The following is a 17,020-nucleotide window of genomic DNA, read 5'->3' as shown; positions in this document are numbered from 1 at the left end:
TATCTAGCTCCATGTTCAACGAGACAACATATTCATATGGAATATTATGAAAACATTAAGCACCAAGACAAACACTAGGAGAATTTATATTTTATCTTAAGTTTTTTAGGTGCGGGTATTGGCTAATGTAGTCTATTTAACCTTTTTTTTAAATAAAGAATTCATTGGAGACTAAAAAAACCCAAAACCTAGAATTCTATAGTTCTCAAACCACCGCATCGCCATTTTGCACCGTTCACCGGAAGAAACAGAGAGCACCATTAAACTCCTCTCCTCAAGACCTTTCGTTTCATCCTAGCTCCTCCACTGTCCCGTCTCCGCTTCCACCGTCGTCCTTCTTCCGTTGCGGTTCCGTCCGAATCGATGCAGGGTCCTTCTCAGAGATGGGGCTACATTCGAATCATGTCCGGCACAATCTTCGGAGGTATCCTCGGTTTCTATGTTATGCATCGTGTTGAGATTAGTTACAAGGTTAGCATTCGTGTTTTCTCTCTCTAGCTTCAAGAAATTTTATTGATTTTTGATGCTACCCCCAGTTGAGATTCAGTTGCATAATCTGAAACCCTTTTGATTTTTGTGGTAAAAGATTTGATCTTTTTAGTGTTTGAATGTGGGTTGATTGATTGTAGGAGAAAATGAATGAAAGGCTGAGAAATTATGAAGCTGAATTGAAAAGAAGGAGGGAAGAGAAACTTAATGAGTTTGAGATTGAGGAATCATCTAAGTTTTGAACTTTGATTCCATATTGTAACATTTCTCTATCTGCTTTCAAGTTTTGAGAAAATTGGATCAAATTGTTTCAATTGCCATAAGCAGTAGCAGCTTCTGCATTCACAGTGAAACTGTCAAAGGTGTTAGTTAGTTAAACCTTCCACCTAAGATCTATTGTGCTCTATGAAAAAGTGATGCATAGAATATCAATATGGGTTTTTTGTTTGAGTATTATGGTGAATTGGTGATTGAATGTGTTTGAATCTGTTTATTTTGTGAAAGAATGAAATTGCTGCTGAGATGAGAGTTGTTTTGGCTTGTTGTTGAGTTGAGTCATACTATGAATTTCTTGGCTTGTTGTTGAGTTGAGTCATACGATGAGTTTCTTGGCTTGTTGAGTTGTTTTTTCATGACTTAAACATGAGATATGAATAAGTGTATTTTTGAATTCAATCATGACAAAACAAAGTGACACAATGGCTGTGTGAAATCTAGATCCTTAGCAAATAAAAGAGTGGAAGAGTATTGGTAGTATAGAAAATAGAGATTATGATGTTTAAATGGCGAAGACACTATGCATTCTTGCTTTGTACCCCATCTTATGTTTGTTTCCATTTTGTAATATTTTTTTGGATAAGTTCTATCATTATTTTAAGGGAAAATTTCACTCCTCCGCAGAAGTCGGTTAAATCATACCAACACTTTCTAGAGTTTATGCGCTAATTTCATTAAGTTTGCATATATCAAACATAAGTTTTTAGTGATACACCAATAAACATAGGTAAACTTCATTTATATTTATGATTTTAGAAGAGGTGAGTGTAATTTTTCCTGTATGTAATATGTTAGATACTTGGTTTGGACCTAAGTCCAACAAATGTGTCAAATAGAGGAATGAGTTATATTTGAGGTTGCTAGTTGATTAGGGAGGAATGATAGTTATATAAAGGACATGTATAGAAAGGGAGAAGACATTGAGAATTATTCACTAGGTATCATATTGGTTTGGGCAGAAAGAGAATTGTCTCATCTATGAGGAGTTTTGCTCCAGGATTGCTCGGGTTAATCTTTTGTAATAGTTATTGTTATTCTATTGATAATACAATTTATTTTATTTTGAATATTGAGTTCCTAACATAATAACTCAAATGATAAGTTTTTAAAATGAATCAAGCATGGAAAGGAATGAAAGAGCAAATAGTGTAATGAGTGTAAATGTTTGAGCAGCTTTATAGTGTGCGATTGGTGCATTCTCATTTGTAGATTGCAATGAATATCCAAAACCTTGATAATCATTTTCTGCCCTTTTGTATAATGACCACTTAGGGATGTAAAAAAAATCCCTACATGCGGGTATTTATGGATGAATATTTACATACCTAGCAGGTTTAATGGTACTATTTTAATAAATTATAAAAATTATTTAAATATTCTTGTTTATTATATTATGATTTTTAATCTTCTAAAAAATTTAGTCTTCACATTTCTTTTATTTATTTTTTGAAAAAACATCCCATATTTTTCATATAAATATTTGACTATTTCATTTTTAAGCTTCTTCTATATTCCAGACCTTAATTCCACAATTTCATCGTCCAACCAATCAGTACTCTCCTTCTTTTATTCAACCAGTGTCTCGCTTCCTACTCATCTGTCGTCCACACTTCCACCATGACTTACGATCACATTAACTTTCATTTGTTTGGTTGAACATCAAATGTATGGTTATTATATTTAGATGTTATTATGTTTTAGTGAAAAATAATGAAATTAATGTGATGAAATCCATATATAACTTGGAAAGCTGAAGGAAAATGAAATTCTTAAATTATATTTGTTGCATCCATATTGTGCCACGCAATCAACTTACTATTTTTACTATTAAATTACTATTTTTTTTCTCTTGTTTTCTTCAACATGCTATTCACCTTTCAAATTTCGTTTTCCTACTTTCCCTTTTCAACTTCACTTTCTCTCCCTACTCTTTTTTTTTTTTTGGGAATTTTGAAAAATCTCAATCATCTTCCTTTTCTCTTCCTCTCTCTCTACCACATTCTTCTTCAACTTTTTTCTCTCCCTCTCAATCTTTAGCGTTATGAAAAATAGAGATTTGTAAATCTCAAAGTCACGTGAGAATATGGGCTCACACCATTTATGTTGACATCAAGTTTTTGATTTAAAGTAATATCCTTCCAGATTCAAGATATACTATTTCTTATCATACTTCAAAATTGTTTTTATAACACCCCGATAAAATATGATAATTATTTAATTTAAGTTAATAGTATATTACTAATTTAATTAAATAATTGGATTATTATTATTGGATTATTATTATTATTATTATTATTATTATTGGAATAATAGAGTTGGAAATAAAAAGGTCCCATTTGGTAAAAGGGGGTTTTCACGTGAAAACAGAGAAACGACTCTAAAGTGGAAAAGGGCAAAGAGCAAGAGAACGAGGGTTGAAGAAAGGAAAAAGCTGGAAGCAAAAGGTTGCCGGATTAACTCAGGTAAGGGGGTTTATCGTCGTTTAATGGGTATTATGGGTTAACATGTAATGGGTAGTGATAAGCCATTGATTTGTCCCTAATTGGAATGATGAATGCTGTAAATTGGGAACTGATGGATGAACGAGATATGGGTTATAATGGGAGAAGATTCGTAAGAATTAGATGGAATAATGTTAGAATTTGTGAAATTGAATAGGGTATGATTCGTGTTAGATGATATGAATGAATTCTGTGTAAAAATTGGACTGTGGGAGGTTGGATTTGGGAAACCTCGTAGCAGAGAAAACCCATAGCAGATCTGGAAATTCTGGTTCTGGTCATACGCGTATGGCACTAGGCAATACGCGTATGAGATGGCCTGGAGGGGGGAAAAACTGGCGCTGATACGCGTCATACGCGTGTATTACGTGCATCCTGTGTTGGTACGCGTATGGGGTGAGGCCATACGCGTATGGATGAGGAAGATGATGATTTTAACGTAGTTTTGTCTCTGTTGGTACGCGTATGAGGAAGTGGTACGCGTAGCATACGCGTATGGGACAGGCCAATACGCGTATGGGTTTGGCTAGAAAATGGGCCATACGCGTATGGGCATGAAGCATACGCGTATGGGCAGAATTGTGATTTTTTCTGAGCTGTTGTTGTGCAGTTTTGGTCGTTTCAGCTGAGTAATGTAATTTAGCTGATGTATGCTATAGTAGGGACCATTTCCCGTTGTTTTAAGTAGTGTAGGTATTAGTAGAGTGTGCTAATATTGTGATTGATTATTTGACATGATGTGATTCTGGGATAAATATGCTGATGATGTATGATTGTATGCATAATGCTGTGAATGTATCTGTTATGTATGCAATTGTGAATGGACTGTTTATGGCAGAGTGTGAGCATATGTCCATCTTGGATTGTTGTTGTTGTTTGCATGCTAGGTGATTTAGCGTGCATAGTATGGCCTTTATGGTGGTAGCTAATTCCCATGGTGAGGAATTAGTGAGTGAATTATTATGGATTGTTGTTGATGTTTGCATGCTAGGTGATTAGCGTGCATAACATGGCCTTCAGGGTGGTAGCTAATTCCCATGGTGAGGAATTAGTGAGTGAGTCACTAGGTCTCAATGAGTGGGACTAGTGAGCTTGATAGCCGTATCTGGATTTGATCGGTGAGGTTGAACTATATGTTCACGAATAATCGGTACCGCATGCATGGAGTTTCATTGCATAATGTATGTATGGCGTATAATATGAATGGATGTATTCCAATATTATACGTGTTGTTTTGTGTTGGTGTTGAGTATGATTATGATTATGAGTTGATGTTGCCGTTGCTGAATGTGTGATCTGATTAGGGTGATGATATGTGTTAAATTACTTAGCATTACATGATATTTTATAATGCTTATTATATCGATTGAGGAACTCACCCTTACAACTATGTTTCAGGTAACGAGCAGTGATTGAGTAGAAGCTAGTGCTTGGAGTCTAGTGTAGTTCCTTAGTGGGTCATGCTCTGGTAGATGTAACATCGGGACGGAATGTTTTACCTTGTTTCATTTGTTGGTTGTTGGACAGTTTTACATGTAATGTGTTACATGGTTTGCATACTGTTAGATCTTCTATCCGCTGCGAATTGTGCAATGTCTTAATTTGATTTATAAATGAGCATGACAAGCTATTTTGATGAATGGTGTGAAGTGTCAAGTGTGACACCCTTAATTGCATATTTACTCTGATTTATATTTTGTTGTTTTAATTTAAAAGTTTGGGGTATTTTAAAAAGGGTGTTACATTAGTGGTATCAGAGCATAGTCGGTCGAGTCGTAATTATTTTGTTCCCCTGTACGGGATAGGTGTTGTGTAACCCTATCAGTACTTATTGTTTTAGCTTGTTGGACTTTCAGAATAGAATGGCTGGAAGAGGTAGAGACGATGCTGCGATTGCTGAGGCTCTGGGTATGCTAGCTGGAGTACTTGGAGGGAATCCGAATGTTGTGGGCTTGGGAGCTGCTCGTCAACTGAGTGAGTTCCAGAAGAACAATCCTCCAATGTTCAAGGGAGCATACGATCCAGAGGGTGCTCAGAAGTGGTTGAAGGAGATTGAGAGGATCTTCCGAGTGACTGAGTGTGCCGATAACCAGAAGGTCAGGTTCGGTACGCATATGCTGTCAGAGGAAGCAGATGATTGGTGGGTTGCTACCCGCACTGAGTTGGAAGCTGCTGGGGGTGCTGAGATCACTTGGGCGGTGTTCAGAGAGAGATTCCTGAGGAAGTACTTTCCCGAGGATGTCAGAGGAAAGAAAGAGATAGAGTTCTTAGAATTGAAGCAGGGCAACCGGTCTGTTACTGAGTATGCTGCTAAGTTCACAGAGCTGTCGAAGTATTACACTCCCTATAATGAGGCTATTGGGGAATTTTCAAAATGTGTGAAGTTTGAGAACGGGTTACGTCCCGAGATCAAGCAGGCTATTGGGTATCAGCGGATTAGGGTGTTTTCTGACTTGGTTGACTGTTGCAGGATTTTTGAACAGGATACCAAGGCCAGAGCGGAGAGCTATCAGCAGAGGGTTGATAGGAAAAGCAAGAATCAGAATGATCGTGGAAAACCGTATGCAGCTGGCAAGGGTTTCCAGAGACAGAGTGGGGTGAAGAGACCTAGTGGGGGAGACTCCAGTGCCCCTGCTAAGTGTTTCAGATGTGGTCAGGCTGGACATCGTATCCATGAGTGTACCAGTACTGAGAAGAAGTGTTTCAAGTGTGGAAAAGGTGGTCACTTGGCTGCAGAGTGCCGGTTGAAGACTGTGACTTGTTTCAACTGTGGAGAGGTGGGTCATATCAGTCCACAGTGTCCTAAGCCGAAGAGAGAGAACCAGTCGGGGGCAAGGTCTTTGCTTTATCGGGTTCTGAGACTTCTGCAGATGATCGTTTGATCCGAGGTACGTGTTATATTAATGGCTTTCCTCTTGTAGCTATTATTGACACAGGTGCGACTCATTCCTTTATATCTTTGGATTGTGCTGTGAAACTTAAATTAGAGATATCTGAGATGCATGGTAGTATGGTGATTGATACTCCTGCGAAGGGTTCAGTGACTACTACTTCAGTTTGTTTAAATTGTCCTTTGAGTATTTTTGGTAGAGACTTTGGGATGGACCTCGTGTGTCTTCCACTAGTGCAGATTGATGTTATCCTGGGTATGAACTGGTTGGTGTTTAACCGAGTTTATATCAACTATTTTGATAAGACGGTGATCTTTCCTGAGATTGAGGAAGGAAAGAGTTTGTTTCTATCAGCAAGGCAGGTGAATGAGGCAGTAGCAGATGGGGCAGAGTTGTTTATGCTGTTAGCGACTTTGGAGGCTAAAGATAAACTGGTGATTTGCGATCTAGCCGTGGTGTGTGATTTTCCTGATGTGTTTCCTGAAGAAGTGAATGAATTACCACCAGAGCGTGAAGTTGAGTTCTCGATTGATTTGGTACCTGGTACTAGGCCGATATCGATGACTCCGTACCGTATGTCTGCTGTTGAGTTAACTGAATTGAAGAGTCAGCTGGAAGATCTGTTGGATAAGAAATTTATTCGTCCGAGTGTGTCACTGTGGGGCGCGCCAGTGTTATTGGTTAAGAAGAAAGAAGGTACTATGAGATTGTGTGTGGACTACAGGCAACTGAATAAAGTGACGATCAAGAATCGGTATCCTTTGCCGAGGATTGATGATTTGATGGATCAGTTGGTTGGTGCGAGTGTGTTCAGCAAAATAGATTTGAGAACGGGTTATCATCAGATACGTGTGAAAACTGAGGATATTCAGAAGACTGCTTTCAGAACAAGGTATGGACATTATGAGTATTCTGTAATGCCTTTTGGTGTGACTAATGCGCCTGGAGTATTTATGGAGTATATGAATAGGATTTTCCATCCTTACCTAGACAAGTTTGTTGTGGTGTTTATTGACGATATTTTGGTGTATTCGAAATCGGAAGAAGAGCATGCTGAGCATTTGAGAATGGTTTTAGGAGTTCTACGAGAAAAGAAGTTATTTGCTAAGCTGTCTAAGTGTGAATTTTGGTTAGAAGAGGTTAGTTTTCTTGGTCATGTGATTTCAAGAGGTGGTGTTGCTGTTGATCCTTCTAAGATAGAAGCGGTATCTAAGTGGGAAGCTCCGAAGTCAGTTTCTGAGATAAGGAGTTTTCTTGGACTTGCAGGTTATTATAGGAAGTTCATTGAGGGATTTTCTAAGTTGGCGTTACCGTTGACGATGTTGACTAGAAAGGGGCAAGCGTTTGTTTGGGACTCAAAATGTGAAGAAGGTTTCCAAGAGTTAAAGAGAAGGTTAACTACTGCTCCTATTCTGATATTACCAAGTCCGTCGGAACCATTTGAGGTTTACTGTGATGCTTCATTGTTGGGTTTGGGTGGTGTTTTGATGCAGAATAAGCAGGTTGTAGCTTATGCTTCGAGACAACTGAAGGTTCATGAGAGGAACTATCCGACACACGATTTAGAGTTGGCAGCTGTGGTATTTGTTCTGAAGTTATGGAGGCATTACTTGTACGGGTCAAGATTTGAGGTTTTCAGTGACCATAAAAGTTTAAAGTATTTGTTCGATCAGAAAGAGCTGAATATGAGACAGGGGAGATGGTTAGAGTTTCTGAAGGATTATGACTTTGGTTTGAATTACCATCCGGGTAAAGCAAACGTAGTGGCTGATGCATTGAGTCGGAAATCATTGCATATGTCTATGTTAATGGTTAAGGAATTGGATTTAATTGAGCAGTTTAGAGACTTGAGTTTGGTGTGTGAGAGTACTCACAATAGTGTTAAATTGGGAATGTTGAAGTTAACGAGTGGTATTCTGGATGAGATTAGAGAGGGTCAGAAATCCGATGTGCTTTTGGTTGATAAGTTGACTCTAGTGAATCAAGGTCAAGGTGGTGAATTCAGAGTTGATGAGAATGGTGTTTTGAAATTTGGTAATCGGGTGTGTATTCCGGATGTTACCGAACTTAAGAAGAGTATTCTTGAGGAAGGACATCGTAGTGGTTTGAGTATTCATCCTGGGGCTACGAAGATGTATCATGATTTGAAAAAGTTATTTTGGTGGCCAGGAATGAAAAGAGAAATTGCGAGTTTTGTTTATTCTTGTTTGACTTGTCAGAAGTCAAAGATTGAGCATCAGAAGCCGTCTGGGCTAATGCAACCGTTGGCTATCCCAGAGTGGAAGTGGGATAGTATCAGTATGGATTTTGTTTCTGGTTTACCGAGGACAATTAAGAATTTTGAAGCTATTTGGGTGATTGTTGACAGATTGACAAAATCGGCTCATTTCATTCCGATCAGAATGGATTATCCGTTAGAGAGATTAGCTGAGTTGTATATCGAGAAAATTGTAAGTTTGCATGGTATTCCGTCGAGTATTGTTTCGGACAGAGATCCTAGATTTACATCGAAGTTCTGGGAAGGTTTGCAGAGGGCTTTGGGAACTAAGCTGAGATTGAGTTCTGCATATCATCCGCAGACTAATGGTCAGACTGAGAGGACGATTCAGTCACTGGAGGATCTTTTGAGGGCTTGTGTTTTGGAAAAGGGAGGTGCTTGGGATTGTCATTTGCCTTTGATTGAGTTTACCTACAACAATAGTTTTCATTCGAGCATTGGTATGGCACCGTTTGAAGCTTTGTATGGTAGGAGATGTCGGACACCTTTATGTTGGTATGAGTCCGGTGAGAGTGCTGTGGTTGGACCGGAGATTGTTCAACAAACTACGGAAAAGATTAAGATGATTCAGGAGAAGATGAGGATTGCTCAGAGTCGTCAGAAGAGTTATCACGACAAGAGGAGGAAGTCACTTGAGTTTCAAGAGGGAGATCATGTGTTTCTTCGCGTTACTCCGATAACTGGGGTTGGTCGAGCTTTGAAGTCGAAGAAGTTGACACCTCGATTTATTGGTCCTTATCAGATTTTGGAGAGGATAGGGGAGGTAGCCTATCGTATCGCTTTACCGCCGTCACTTGCAAATTTGCATGAGGTTTTTCATGTGTCTCAGTTGAGGAGGTACATTCCTGATCCGTCGCATGTGGTCCAAGTAGATGATGTACAGGTGAGAGATAACCTGACTGTTGAAACATCACCTATGAGGATCGAGGATCGAGAGTTGAAGCAGTTGCGGGGTAAAGAGATTGCTTTGGTAAAGGTAGCTTGGGGAGGACCAGCAGGTGGCAATGTAACTTGGGAACTTGAGAGTCAGATGAAGGAGTCTTATCCAGAGTTATTTGCTGGAGGTATGTTTTCGAGGACGAAAACTCTTTTAGTGGGGGAGAGTTGTAACACCCCGATAAAATATGTTAATTATTTAATTTAAGTTAATAGTATATTATTAATTTAATTAAATAATTGGATTATTATTATTGGATTATTATTATTATTATTATTATTGGAATAATAGAGTTGGAAATAAAAAGGTCCCATTTGGTAAAAGGGGGTTTTCACGTGAAAACAGAGAAACGACTCTAAAGTGGAAAAGGGCAAAGAGCAAGAGAACGAGGGTTGAAGAAAGGAAAAAGCTGGAAGCAAAAGGTTGCCGGATTAACTCAGGTAAGGGGGTTTATCGTCGTTTAATGGGTATTATGGGTTAACATGTAATGGGTAGTGATAAGCCATTGATTTGTCCCTAATTGGAATGATGAATGCTGTAAATTGGGAACTGATGGATGAACGAGATATGGGTTATAATGGGAGAAGATTCGTAAGAATTAGATGGAATAATGTTAGAATTTGTGAAATTGAATAGGGTATGATTCGTGTTAGATGATATGAATGAATTCTGTGTAAAAATTGGACTGTGGGAGGTTGGATTTGGGAAACCTCGTAGCAGAGAAAACCCATAGCAGATCTGGAAATTCTGGTTCTGGTCATACGCGTATGGCACTAGGCAATACGCGTATGAGATGGCCTGGAGGGGGGAAAAACTGGCGCTGATACGCGTCATACGCGTGTATTACGCGCATCCTGTGTTGGTACGCGTATGGGGTGAGGCCATACGCGTATGGATGAGGAAGATGATGATTTTAACGTAGTTTTGTCTCTGTTGGTACGCGTATGAGGAAGTGGTACGCGTAGCATACGCGTATGGGACAGGCCAATACGCGTATGGGTTTGGCTAGAAAATGGGCCATACGCGTATGGGCATGAGGCATACGCGTATGGGCAGAATTGTGATTTTTTCTGAGCTGTTGTTGTGCAGTTTTGGTCGTTTCAGCTGAGTAATGTAATTTAGCTGATGTATGCTATAGTAGGGACCATTTCCCGTTGTTTTGAGTAGTGTAGGTATTAGTAGAGTGTGCTAATACTGTGATTGATTATTTGACATGATGTGATTCTGGGATAAATATGCTGATGATGTATGATTGTATGCATAATGCTGTGAATGTATCTGTTATGTATGCAATTGTGAATGGACTGTTTATGGCTTAGAGTGTGAGCATATGTCCATCTTGGATTGTTGTTGTTGTTTGCATGCTAGGTGATTTAGCGTGCATAGTATGGCCTTTATGGTGGTAGCTAATTCCCATGGTGAGGAATTAGTGAGTGAATTATTATGGATTGTTGTTGATGTTTGCATGCTAGGTGATTAGCGTGCATAACATGGCCTTCAGGGTGGTAGCTAATTCCCATGGTGAGGAATTAGTGAGTGAGTCACTAGGTCTCAATGAGTGGGACTAGTGAGCTTGGTAGCCGTATCTGGATTTGATCGGTGAGGTTGAACTATATGTTCACGAATAGTCGGTACCGCATGCATGGAGTCTCATTGCATAATGTATGTATGGCGTATAATATGAATGGATGTATTCCAATATTATACGTGTTGTTTTGTGTTGGTGTTGAGTATGATTATGATTATGAGTTGATGTTGCCGTTGCTGAATGTGTGATCTGATTAGGGTGATGATATGTGTTAAATTACTTAGCATTACATGATATTTTATAATGCTTATTATATCGATTGAGGAACTCACCCTTACAACTATGTTTCAGGTAACGAGCAGTGATTGAGTAGAAGCTAGTGCTTGGAGTCTAGTGTAGTTCCTTAGTGGGTCATGCTCTGGTAGATGTAACATCGGGACGGGATGTTTTACCTTGTTTCATTTGTTGGTTGTTGGACAGTTTTACATGTAATGTGTTACATGGTTTGCATACTGTTAGATCTTCTATCCGCTGCAAATTGTGCAATGTCTTAATTTGATTTATAAATGAGCATGACAAGCTATTTTGATGAATGGTGTGAAGTGTCAAGTGTGACACCCTTAATTGCATATTTACTCTGATTTATATTTTGTTGTTTTAATTTAAAAGTTTGGGGTATTTTAAAAAGGGTGTTACAGTTTTCATTTGATGTATTTTCTGCATTCATGCTTGAAAATGGTTGATGACTCACATTCTTAACAAAGTTGTTCATTTTTTCCAATGATTTAAGGATGTCTCATTGTTTTGGTGTTTTACTTCGTTTTTCTCTTTGATTTTTGAACATGATTGAAGTTTGTGCTCTTGATGATGATTTAAGGATGTCCCAACACTATTTCTTGAAGATTATTTCTTTGGTTTCTTTGATTCTTGAAAATGGTTGATGGTTTTTTCAACGAAAAGGACATTACTTGATTTTATGGGGTTTTACACTATAAAAACAAAAGCTTTGTTAATGGAACCCAAGCCTAGTTTTTCGTATTTTGCTCTTTATTTGCAAATATGTTTCTTCTTTGATTTTTACATTGGTAGTTGTTTTCATGAAGTCTATTCTTTTGTAACATGGTTGTTTTCATTATATAGTGTTTCTCCCTAGTAGGTGTCAGATGTGAGAATTCGGAAGGTTGGTCCTTTAAAATGAGGATCAAGGACATATACTTTGTTGCCATTGATCGGAACAAGCCATTGTTAGAATAAAAAGAGCCCATGAAGGGCCAAATCGTATGATGTCCTCTCCATGCATGGCCCCACCTCACGGTTTCCCAATGGACCGAAGGGACTATCTCCCCTCCTAAGAACCTTGGGAGGGCGAATCTCGGCTGCTCATGAAGTCTGACATTGTGCCGCCTCCTTGGCGCCTGCCATGTCCTGGGTTAAGGCACATATCGCCTGCTGTTGAACCGTCTGCATCTTTGCCAAACGCTCAATCTTCTCGTCAAGAGGGACCCCAATCATCTCTCCTACAAATAACAAACATCATTAAAATACAACAACAGACAGAGTTAAGTCAAAAAATATTTTTCATACCTAAATATTCTTTCACTGCATCACCATCTTCTATATCCTAGTTAATAAGGATATTAGACTTTATGGAGTGGAAGCACTCAAGAACATGAATCATTTCTCAGTCGAGGGGAGAAAGGAAACGTGGATCCACCCTCATATTAGCTCACGGATCCGAAGACCAAGATATAGGGAAAATAGGTTCACTCTTCGCCCCCGTTATAACGGGAGAAGCACCATCATGCTATTTTTTTCGCACAAATTTCCCCCTTCCAATCCTCATAAGGGTTGGCGAAGGGTTTTAGCAGGCATCCACTAGGAAAAGGGCGCAACGTCACCCAACCATTAGTGTGAAGGAGTTTCATCCTAAAAAAAATGGAGAAATACTCTGACAGATGGGGATACACCCAAACTATATCGAACTATCTAGAAAGCTCTAAGTATACCACATACATTCAGAGTAGCTTGAGATGGGACGACATTAGTGTGATACCCTAAATATTGCCCCACCTTAAAATCATCGATTTGGTCATAAGATTTCATTTTCATGCATAGGTCAATGTCTAAAATTGAGATTTAAAATATAATTTGGATTATGTTTGATTTTCTTGACCAATCCATACATCATGCATCATTAAAGTTTTTTGGGTTGACGTTTATATCATCCTTGGGTGAGATATAAAAATATGGGCCTTTGTGAATCTTTCTTTTAAGGTTTTGTTCCATTTTAGAGATATCTGCTCATGTGGGCTTTGTTTCAAATTCATTTGTCATGCCCATTTCATTTATTAAATCCAAGTCATTTATTCAATTCCATTTTTGGTTTAAGTTGGTTTGAATCTCACACCATTATACTCCATTATCCATGATCATTGGTTTTGCACTTGTTCTTTTGGGCCAATCAAGTCATGAAGGGTTTGAGTTATGCCTAAATCTTTGGTTTGGATGTTTGAAAGTCAATTATTAAAGGGAAATTTAGTTTGGTTTATTTTTTTGCTTTGGAAAGTCACAAGAAAAGTTACAAGTTTTAACTTCTTTTTTTGAATTTGGCGCCACTTTACTCATCAAATCAAGTCATTCCTATCCTAGGTTATTCATTCATATCCAAAGCGATTCATTCACATCCTAAAACCATTCATTAATATTCAAGATCAAGCCATTATTTCCTAAACCAATTCATTCACCATTAAAATAAGCCATTTATATTCAAACAACCCATGCAATAACCTTCTTTTGCATTCAATATCATTTCATTCCAAAACCATTAAAGTGTTACAATACAAAGAAAATCAATGAAAGCAAAAAATATTTTACATTAATTTGAAGCTTCATACAACAATTTGGAATATAAGATACAAGTATGCCACATGGAATCCAAGCTTAGCCAAAGAGAAAACTTCAAAGAAATCTTAGCTTAGAACTAAGTATTCAAGCTACCAACAACATACTTGCTTGCTTCATAACCAAGCAACCTCACATACATGCTTATTTCCATGGAAATCTATCAATATGAAATACACTAAGTTGTTACAGCAAACTAATAAGGTAAGTCAAATTGGAGAAAGGAGATGAAAAGTTCATGCTACTTATTCATAAGCCAACACCTGCATCAAATAGAAACAACACACCCAGTGGCGGAACTGAGGGGGGACGTGGGAAGGCCATGCCACCCCTCATTTTTTTTTAATTCATATATATTAAATTACTAAAACATCCTTATTTTAAATTAAAATTAATTTTTATTTTTTCTTTTTCATTCAAAGTTAGGTTAAAATACAGATAAGGTAAAAAGCTCATACCTTTCCTTTCTTTCTCATATGGGTTTGCTACCGGCACCGGAATCGGAACAAATTAAAGTGATCGGCATCTAACAGGTAAAAACCTTTATTCATTCTTCTTTTATAAAAAGTAACAAATTAAAGTGATTGCTTGATTTGTGTTTTTGAGATTTTTAGGGTTCTTCTTTCTTGATGTGTTAAAATAATCTATATGAGGTTTATTAAGTCAATTCATAACACTGTAATTTACAAATATAGTTATACACTGTAATAAGGTTTATTTAATCATTGTTGCTGCTAATTTCTAATAGTGAAGTTACCGGTATTTGAAAACGGATTAAAGTTGATTAATTAAGTTTATTAATTTTTTTCTCTTTTAATTTTTATGTTCTCTAAATTGATTTTTGGATCTGATATGATATTATAGGAAGAGTAAAGATGAATAATAGGAAAATTGATTCTTTTTTCAAAAGGAAAGCATGTGAAATTGAAAGAGAAGAGAGATATGAAGAAATTATAATCCCGACATCCGAATCTGAAACAGTTCTTGAGAATCCAACAATTGAATAGCATCATGGTTTTGAAAATTCTTTGGAACGCGATCCTGGAAAGCGTCCTCCGATTTGGCAATATCCACCAAATCAAGTGGATGCAATATGAAGAGCTTATCTAAAATGGGGTCTATATCAAATTCATTTAGAAAACTATCCTTTGTCCGGTAACGAGGATCATCCGAGAAGGTTTCAACATACTTGGTTTAACATATTTCCATCATGGTTAGAATATTCACCATCTGAAGATGTCGCATATTGCTTACCATGTTACCTTTTTAGCAAAAAACTAAGTGGACGCCCCGGATCACTCGTCTTTATTTCTATGGGTTTTAGAAATTGGAAGAAAGTTAGGAATGGAAAACATTGTTCCTTTCTTAAACACATAGGGAAGGATCCTTGCTCACCACACAACAATGCAATGAAAGCTTGTCAAGACTTGTTGAATCAAGATGGTCATATTAGAAATGTTATTCAAGTGCAAAGTTCAAGTCAAAGAGTGAATAATCGGTTACGACTCAAGACTTCAATTGACATTGTTCGTTGGTTAACACTACAAGCTTGTGCTTTTAGGGGTCACGACGAAAGTAGTAAATCAAGAAATCAAGGTAACTTTCTTGAGTTATTGAAAATTGTAGCATCCTACAATGATGAAGTTGCAAAAGTTGTGTTGGAAAATGCTCCACAAAATTGCAAGTATACTTCACATCAAATTCAAAAAGAGCTCTTGCAAATTCTTTCTAGTAGGGTGAAAAAGAGTATTCGTGAGGAAATTGGTGATTCCAAATTTTGTATCGTTGTTGATGAAGCTCGTGATGAGTCAAAAAAGGAACAAATGGCTCTTGTATTAAGATTTGTTGATAAAGTTAGTTTAATACAAGAGAGATTTTTTGATGTGGCACATGTTAAAGACACCACATCTTTAACTCTTAAGGAAGCAATATGTGATATACTTTCTCGACATAACCTTGATGTTTCTAACATTCGTGGCCAAGGGTATGATGGTGCTAGCAATATGAGAGGAGAATGGAATGGTTTAACTCTTTCTTGTTCTTTATCTCCTAAGGATGGATATAAAGCTTTTAGCATTGATACTATTTGTTCTTTAGTTGAAAAATATTATCCTATGGATTTTAGTGATCAAGAGAAGAATAATTTGCAATTTCAACTCCAACATTTTCTATTTGTTGCTCGTCAAGCATCAAACTTGAATAATTTATCAATCAAGAAGTAAGTTTCAGCCTGTCCAGATGCAACCAAACATGAACATAGTTCTTGAATAGTTGATAAATTATTCAAGTTTGATGCTTGACGAGCAACAAATAGAAAATGTTGGAGTTGAAATTGCAAATTATTCTTCTCTTGATCACTAAAATCCATAGGATAATATTTTTCAACTAAAGAACAAATAGTATCAATGCTAAAAGCTTTATATCCATCCTTAGGAGATAAAGAACAAGAAAGAGTTAAACCATTCCATTCTCCTCTCATATTGCTAGCACCATCACACCCTTGGCCACGAATGTTAGAAACATCAAGGTTATATCGAGAAAGTATATCACATATTGCTTCCTTAAGAGTTAAAGATGTGGTGTCTTTAACATGTGCCACATCAAAAAATCTCTCTTGTATTAAACCAACTTTATCAACAAATCTTAATACAAGAGCCATTTGTTCCTTTTTTTACTCATCACGAGCTTCATCAACAACGATACAAAATTTGGAATCACCAATTTCCTCACGAATACTCTTTTTCACCCTACTAGAAAGAATTTGCAAGAGCTCTTTTTGAATTTGATGTGAAGTATATTTGCAATTTTCTGGAGCATTTTCCAACACAACTTTTGCAACTTCATCATTGTAGGATGCTAAAAGTTTCAATAACTCAAGAAAGTTACCTTGATTTCTTGATTTGTTACTTTCGTCGTGACCCCTAAAAGCACAAGCTTGTAGTGTTAACCAACAAACAATGTCAATTGAAGTCTTGAGTCGTAATCGATTATTCACTCTTTGACTTGAACTTTGTACTTGAATAACATTTCTAATATGACCATCTTGATTCAACAAGTCTTGACAAGCTTTCATTGCATTGTTGTGTGGTGAGCAAGGATCCTTCCCTATGTGTTTAAGAAATGAACAATGTTTTCCATTCCTAACTTTCTTCCAATTTCTAAAACCCATAGAAATAAAGACGAGTGCTCTGGGACGTCCACTTAGTTTTTTGCTAAAAA

General features: G+C 37.3%; 1 protein-coding gene across 1 annotated transcript; it reads left to right on the top strand.

The window, feature by feature from the left end:
• On the top strand, positions 1-1,010 carry LOC127132205 (uncharacterized). Its single transcript, XM_051061104.1, has 2 exons — positions 1-471; positions 630-1,010. The coding sequence occupies exons 1-2, from the start codon at positions 364-366 to the stop codon at positions 729-731; spliced, it is 210 nt and encodes a 69-aa protein (XP_050917061.1). The 5' UTR covers positions 1-363; the 3' UTR covers positions 732-1,010.
• The last annotated feature ends 16,010 nt before the right edge of the window (positions 1,011-17,020 follow it).

Source organism: Lathyrus oleraceus, chromosome 3 (assembly GCF_024323335.1).
Source record: "Lathyrus oleraceus cultivar Zhongwan6 chromosome 3, CAAS_Psat_ZW6_1.0, whole genome shotgun sequence".
Taxonomy (NCBI): domain Eukaryota; kingdom Viridiplantae; phylum Streptophyta; class Magnoliopsida; order Fabales; family Fabaceae; genus Lathyrus; species Lathyrus oleraceus.
The sequence above is the reverse complement of the archived record's forward strand: the minus strand, read 5'-3'. Positions and strand labels throughout refer to the sequence as shown.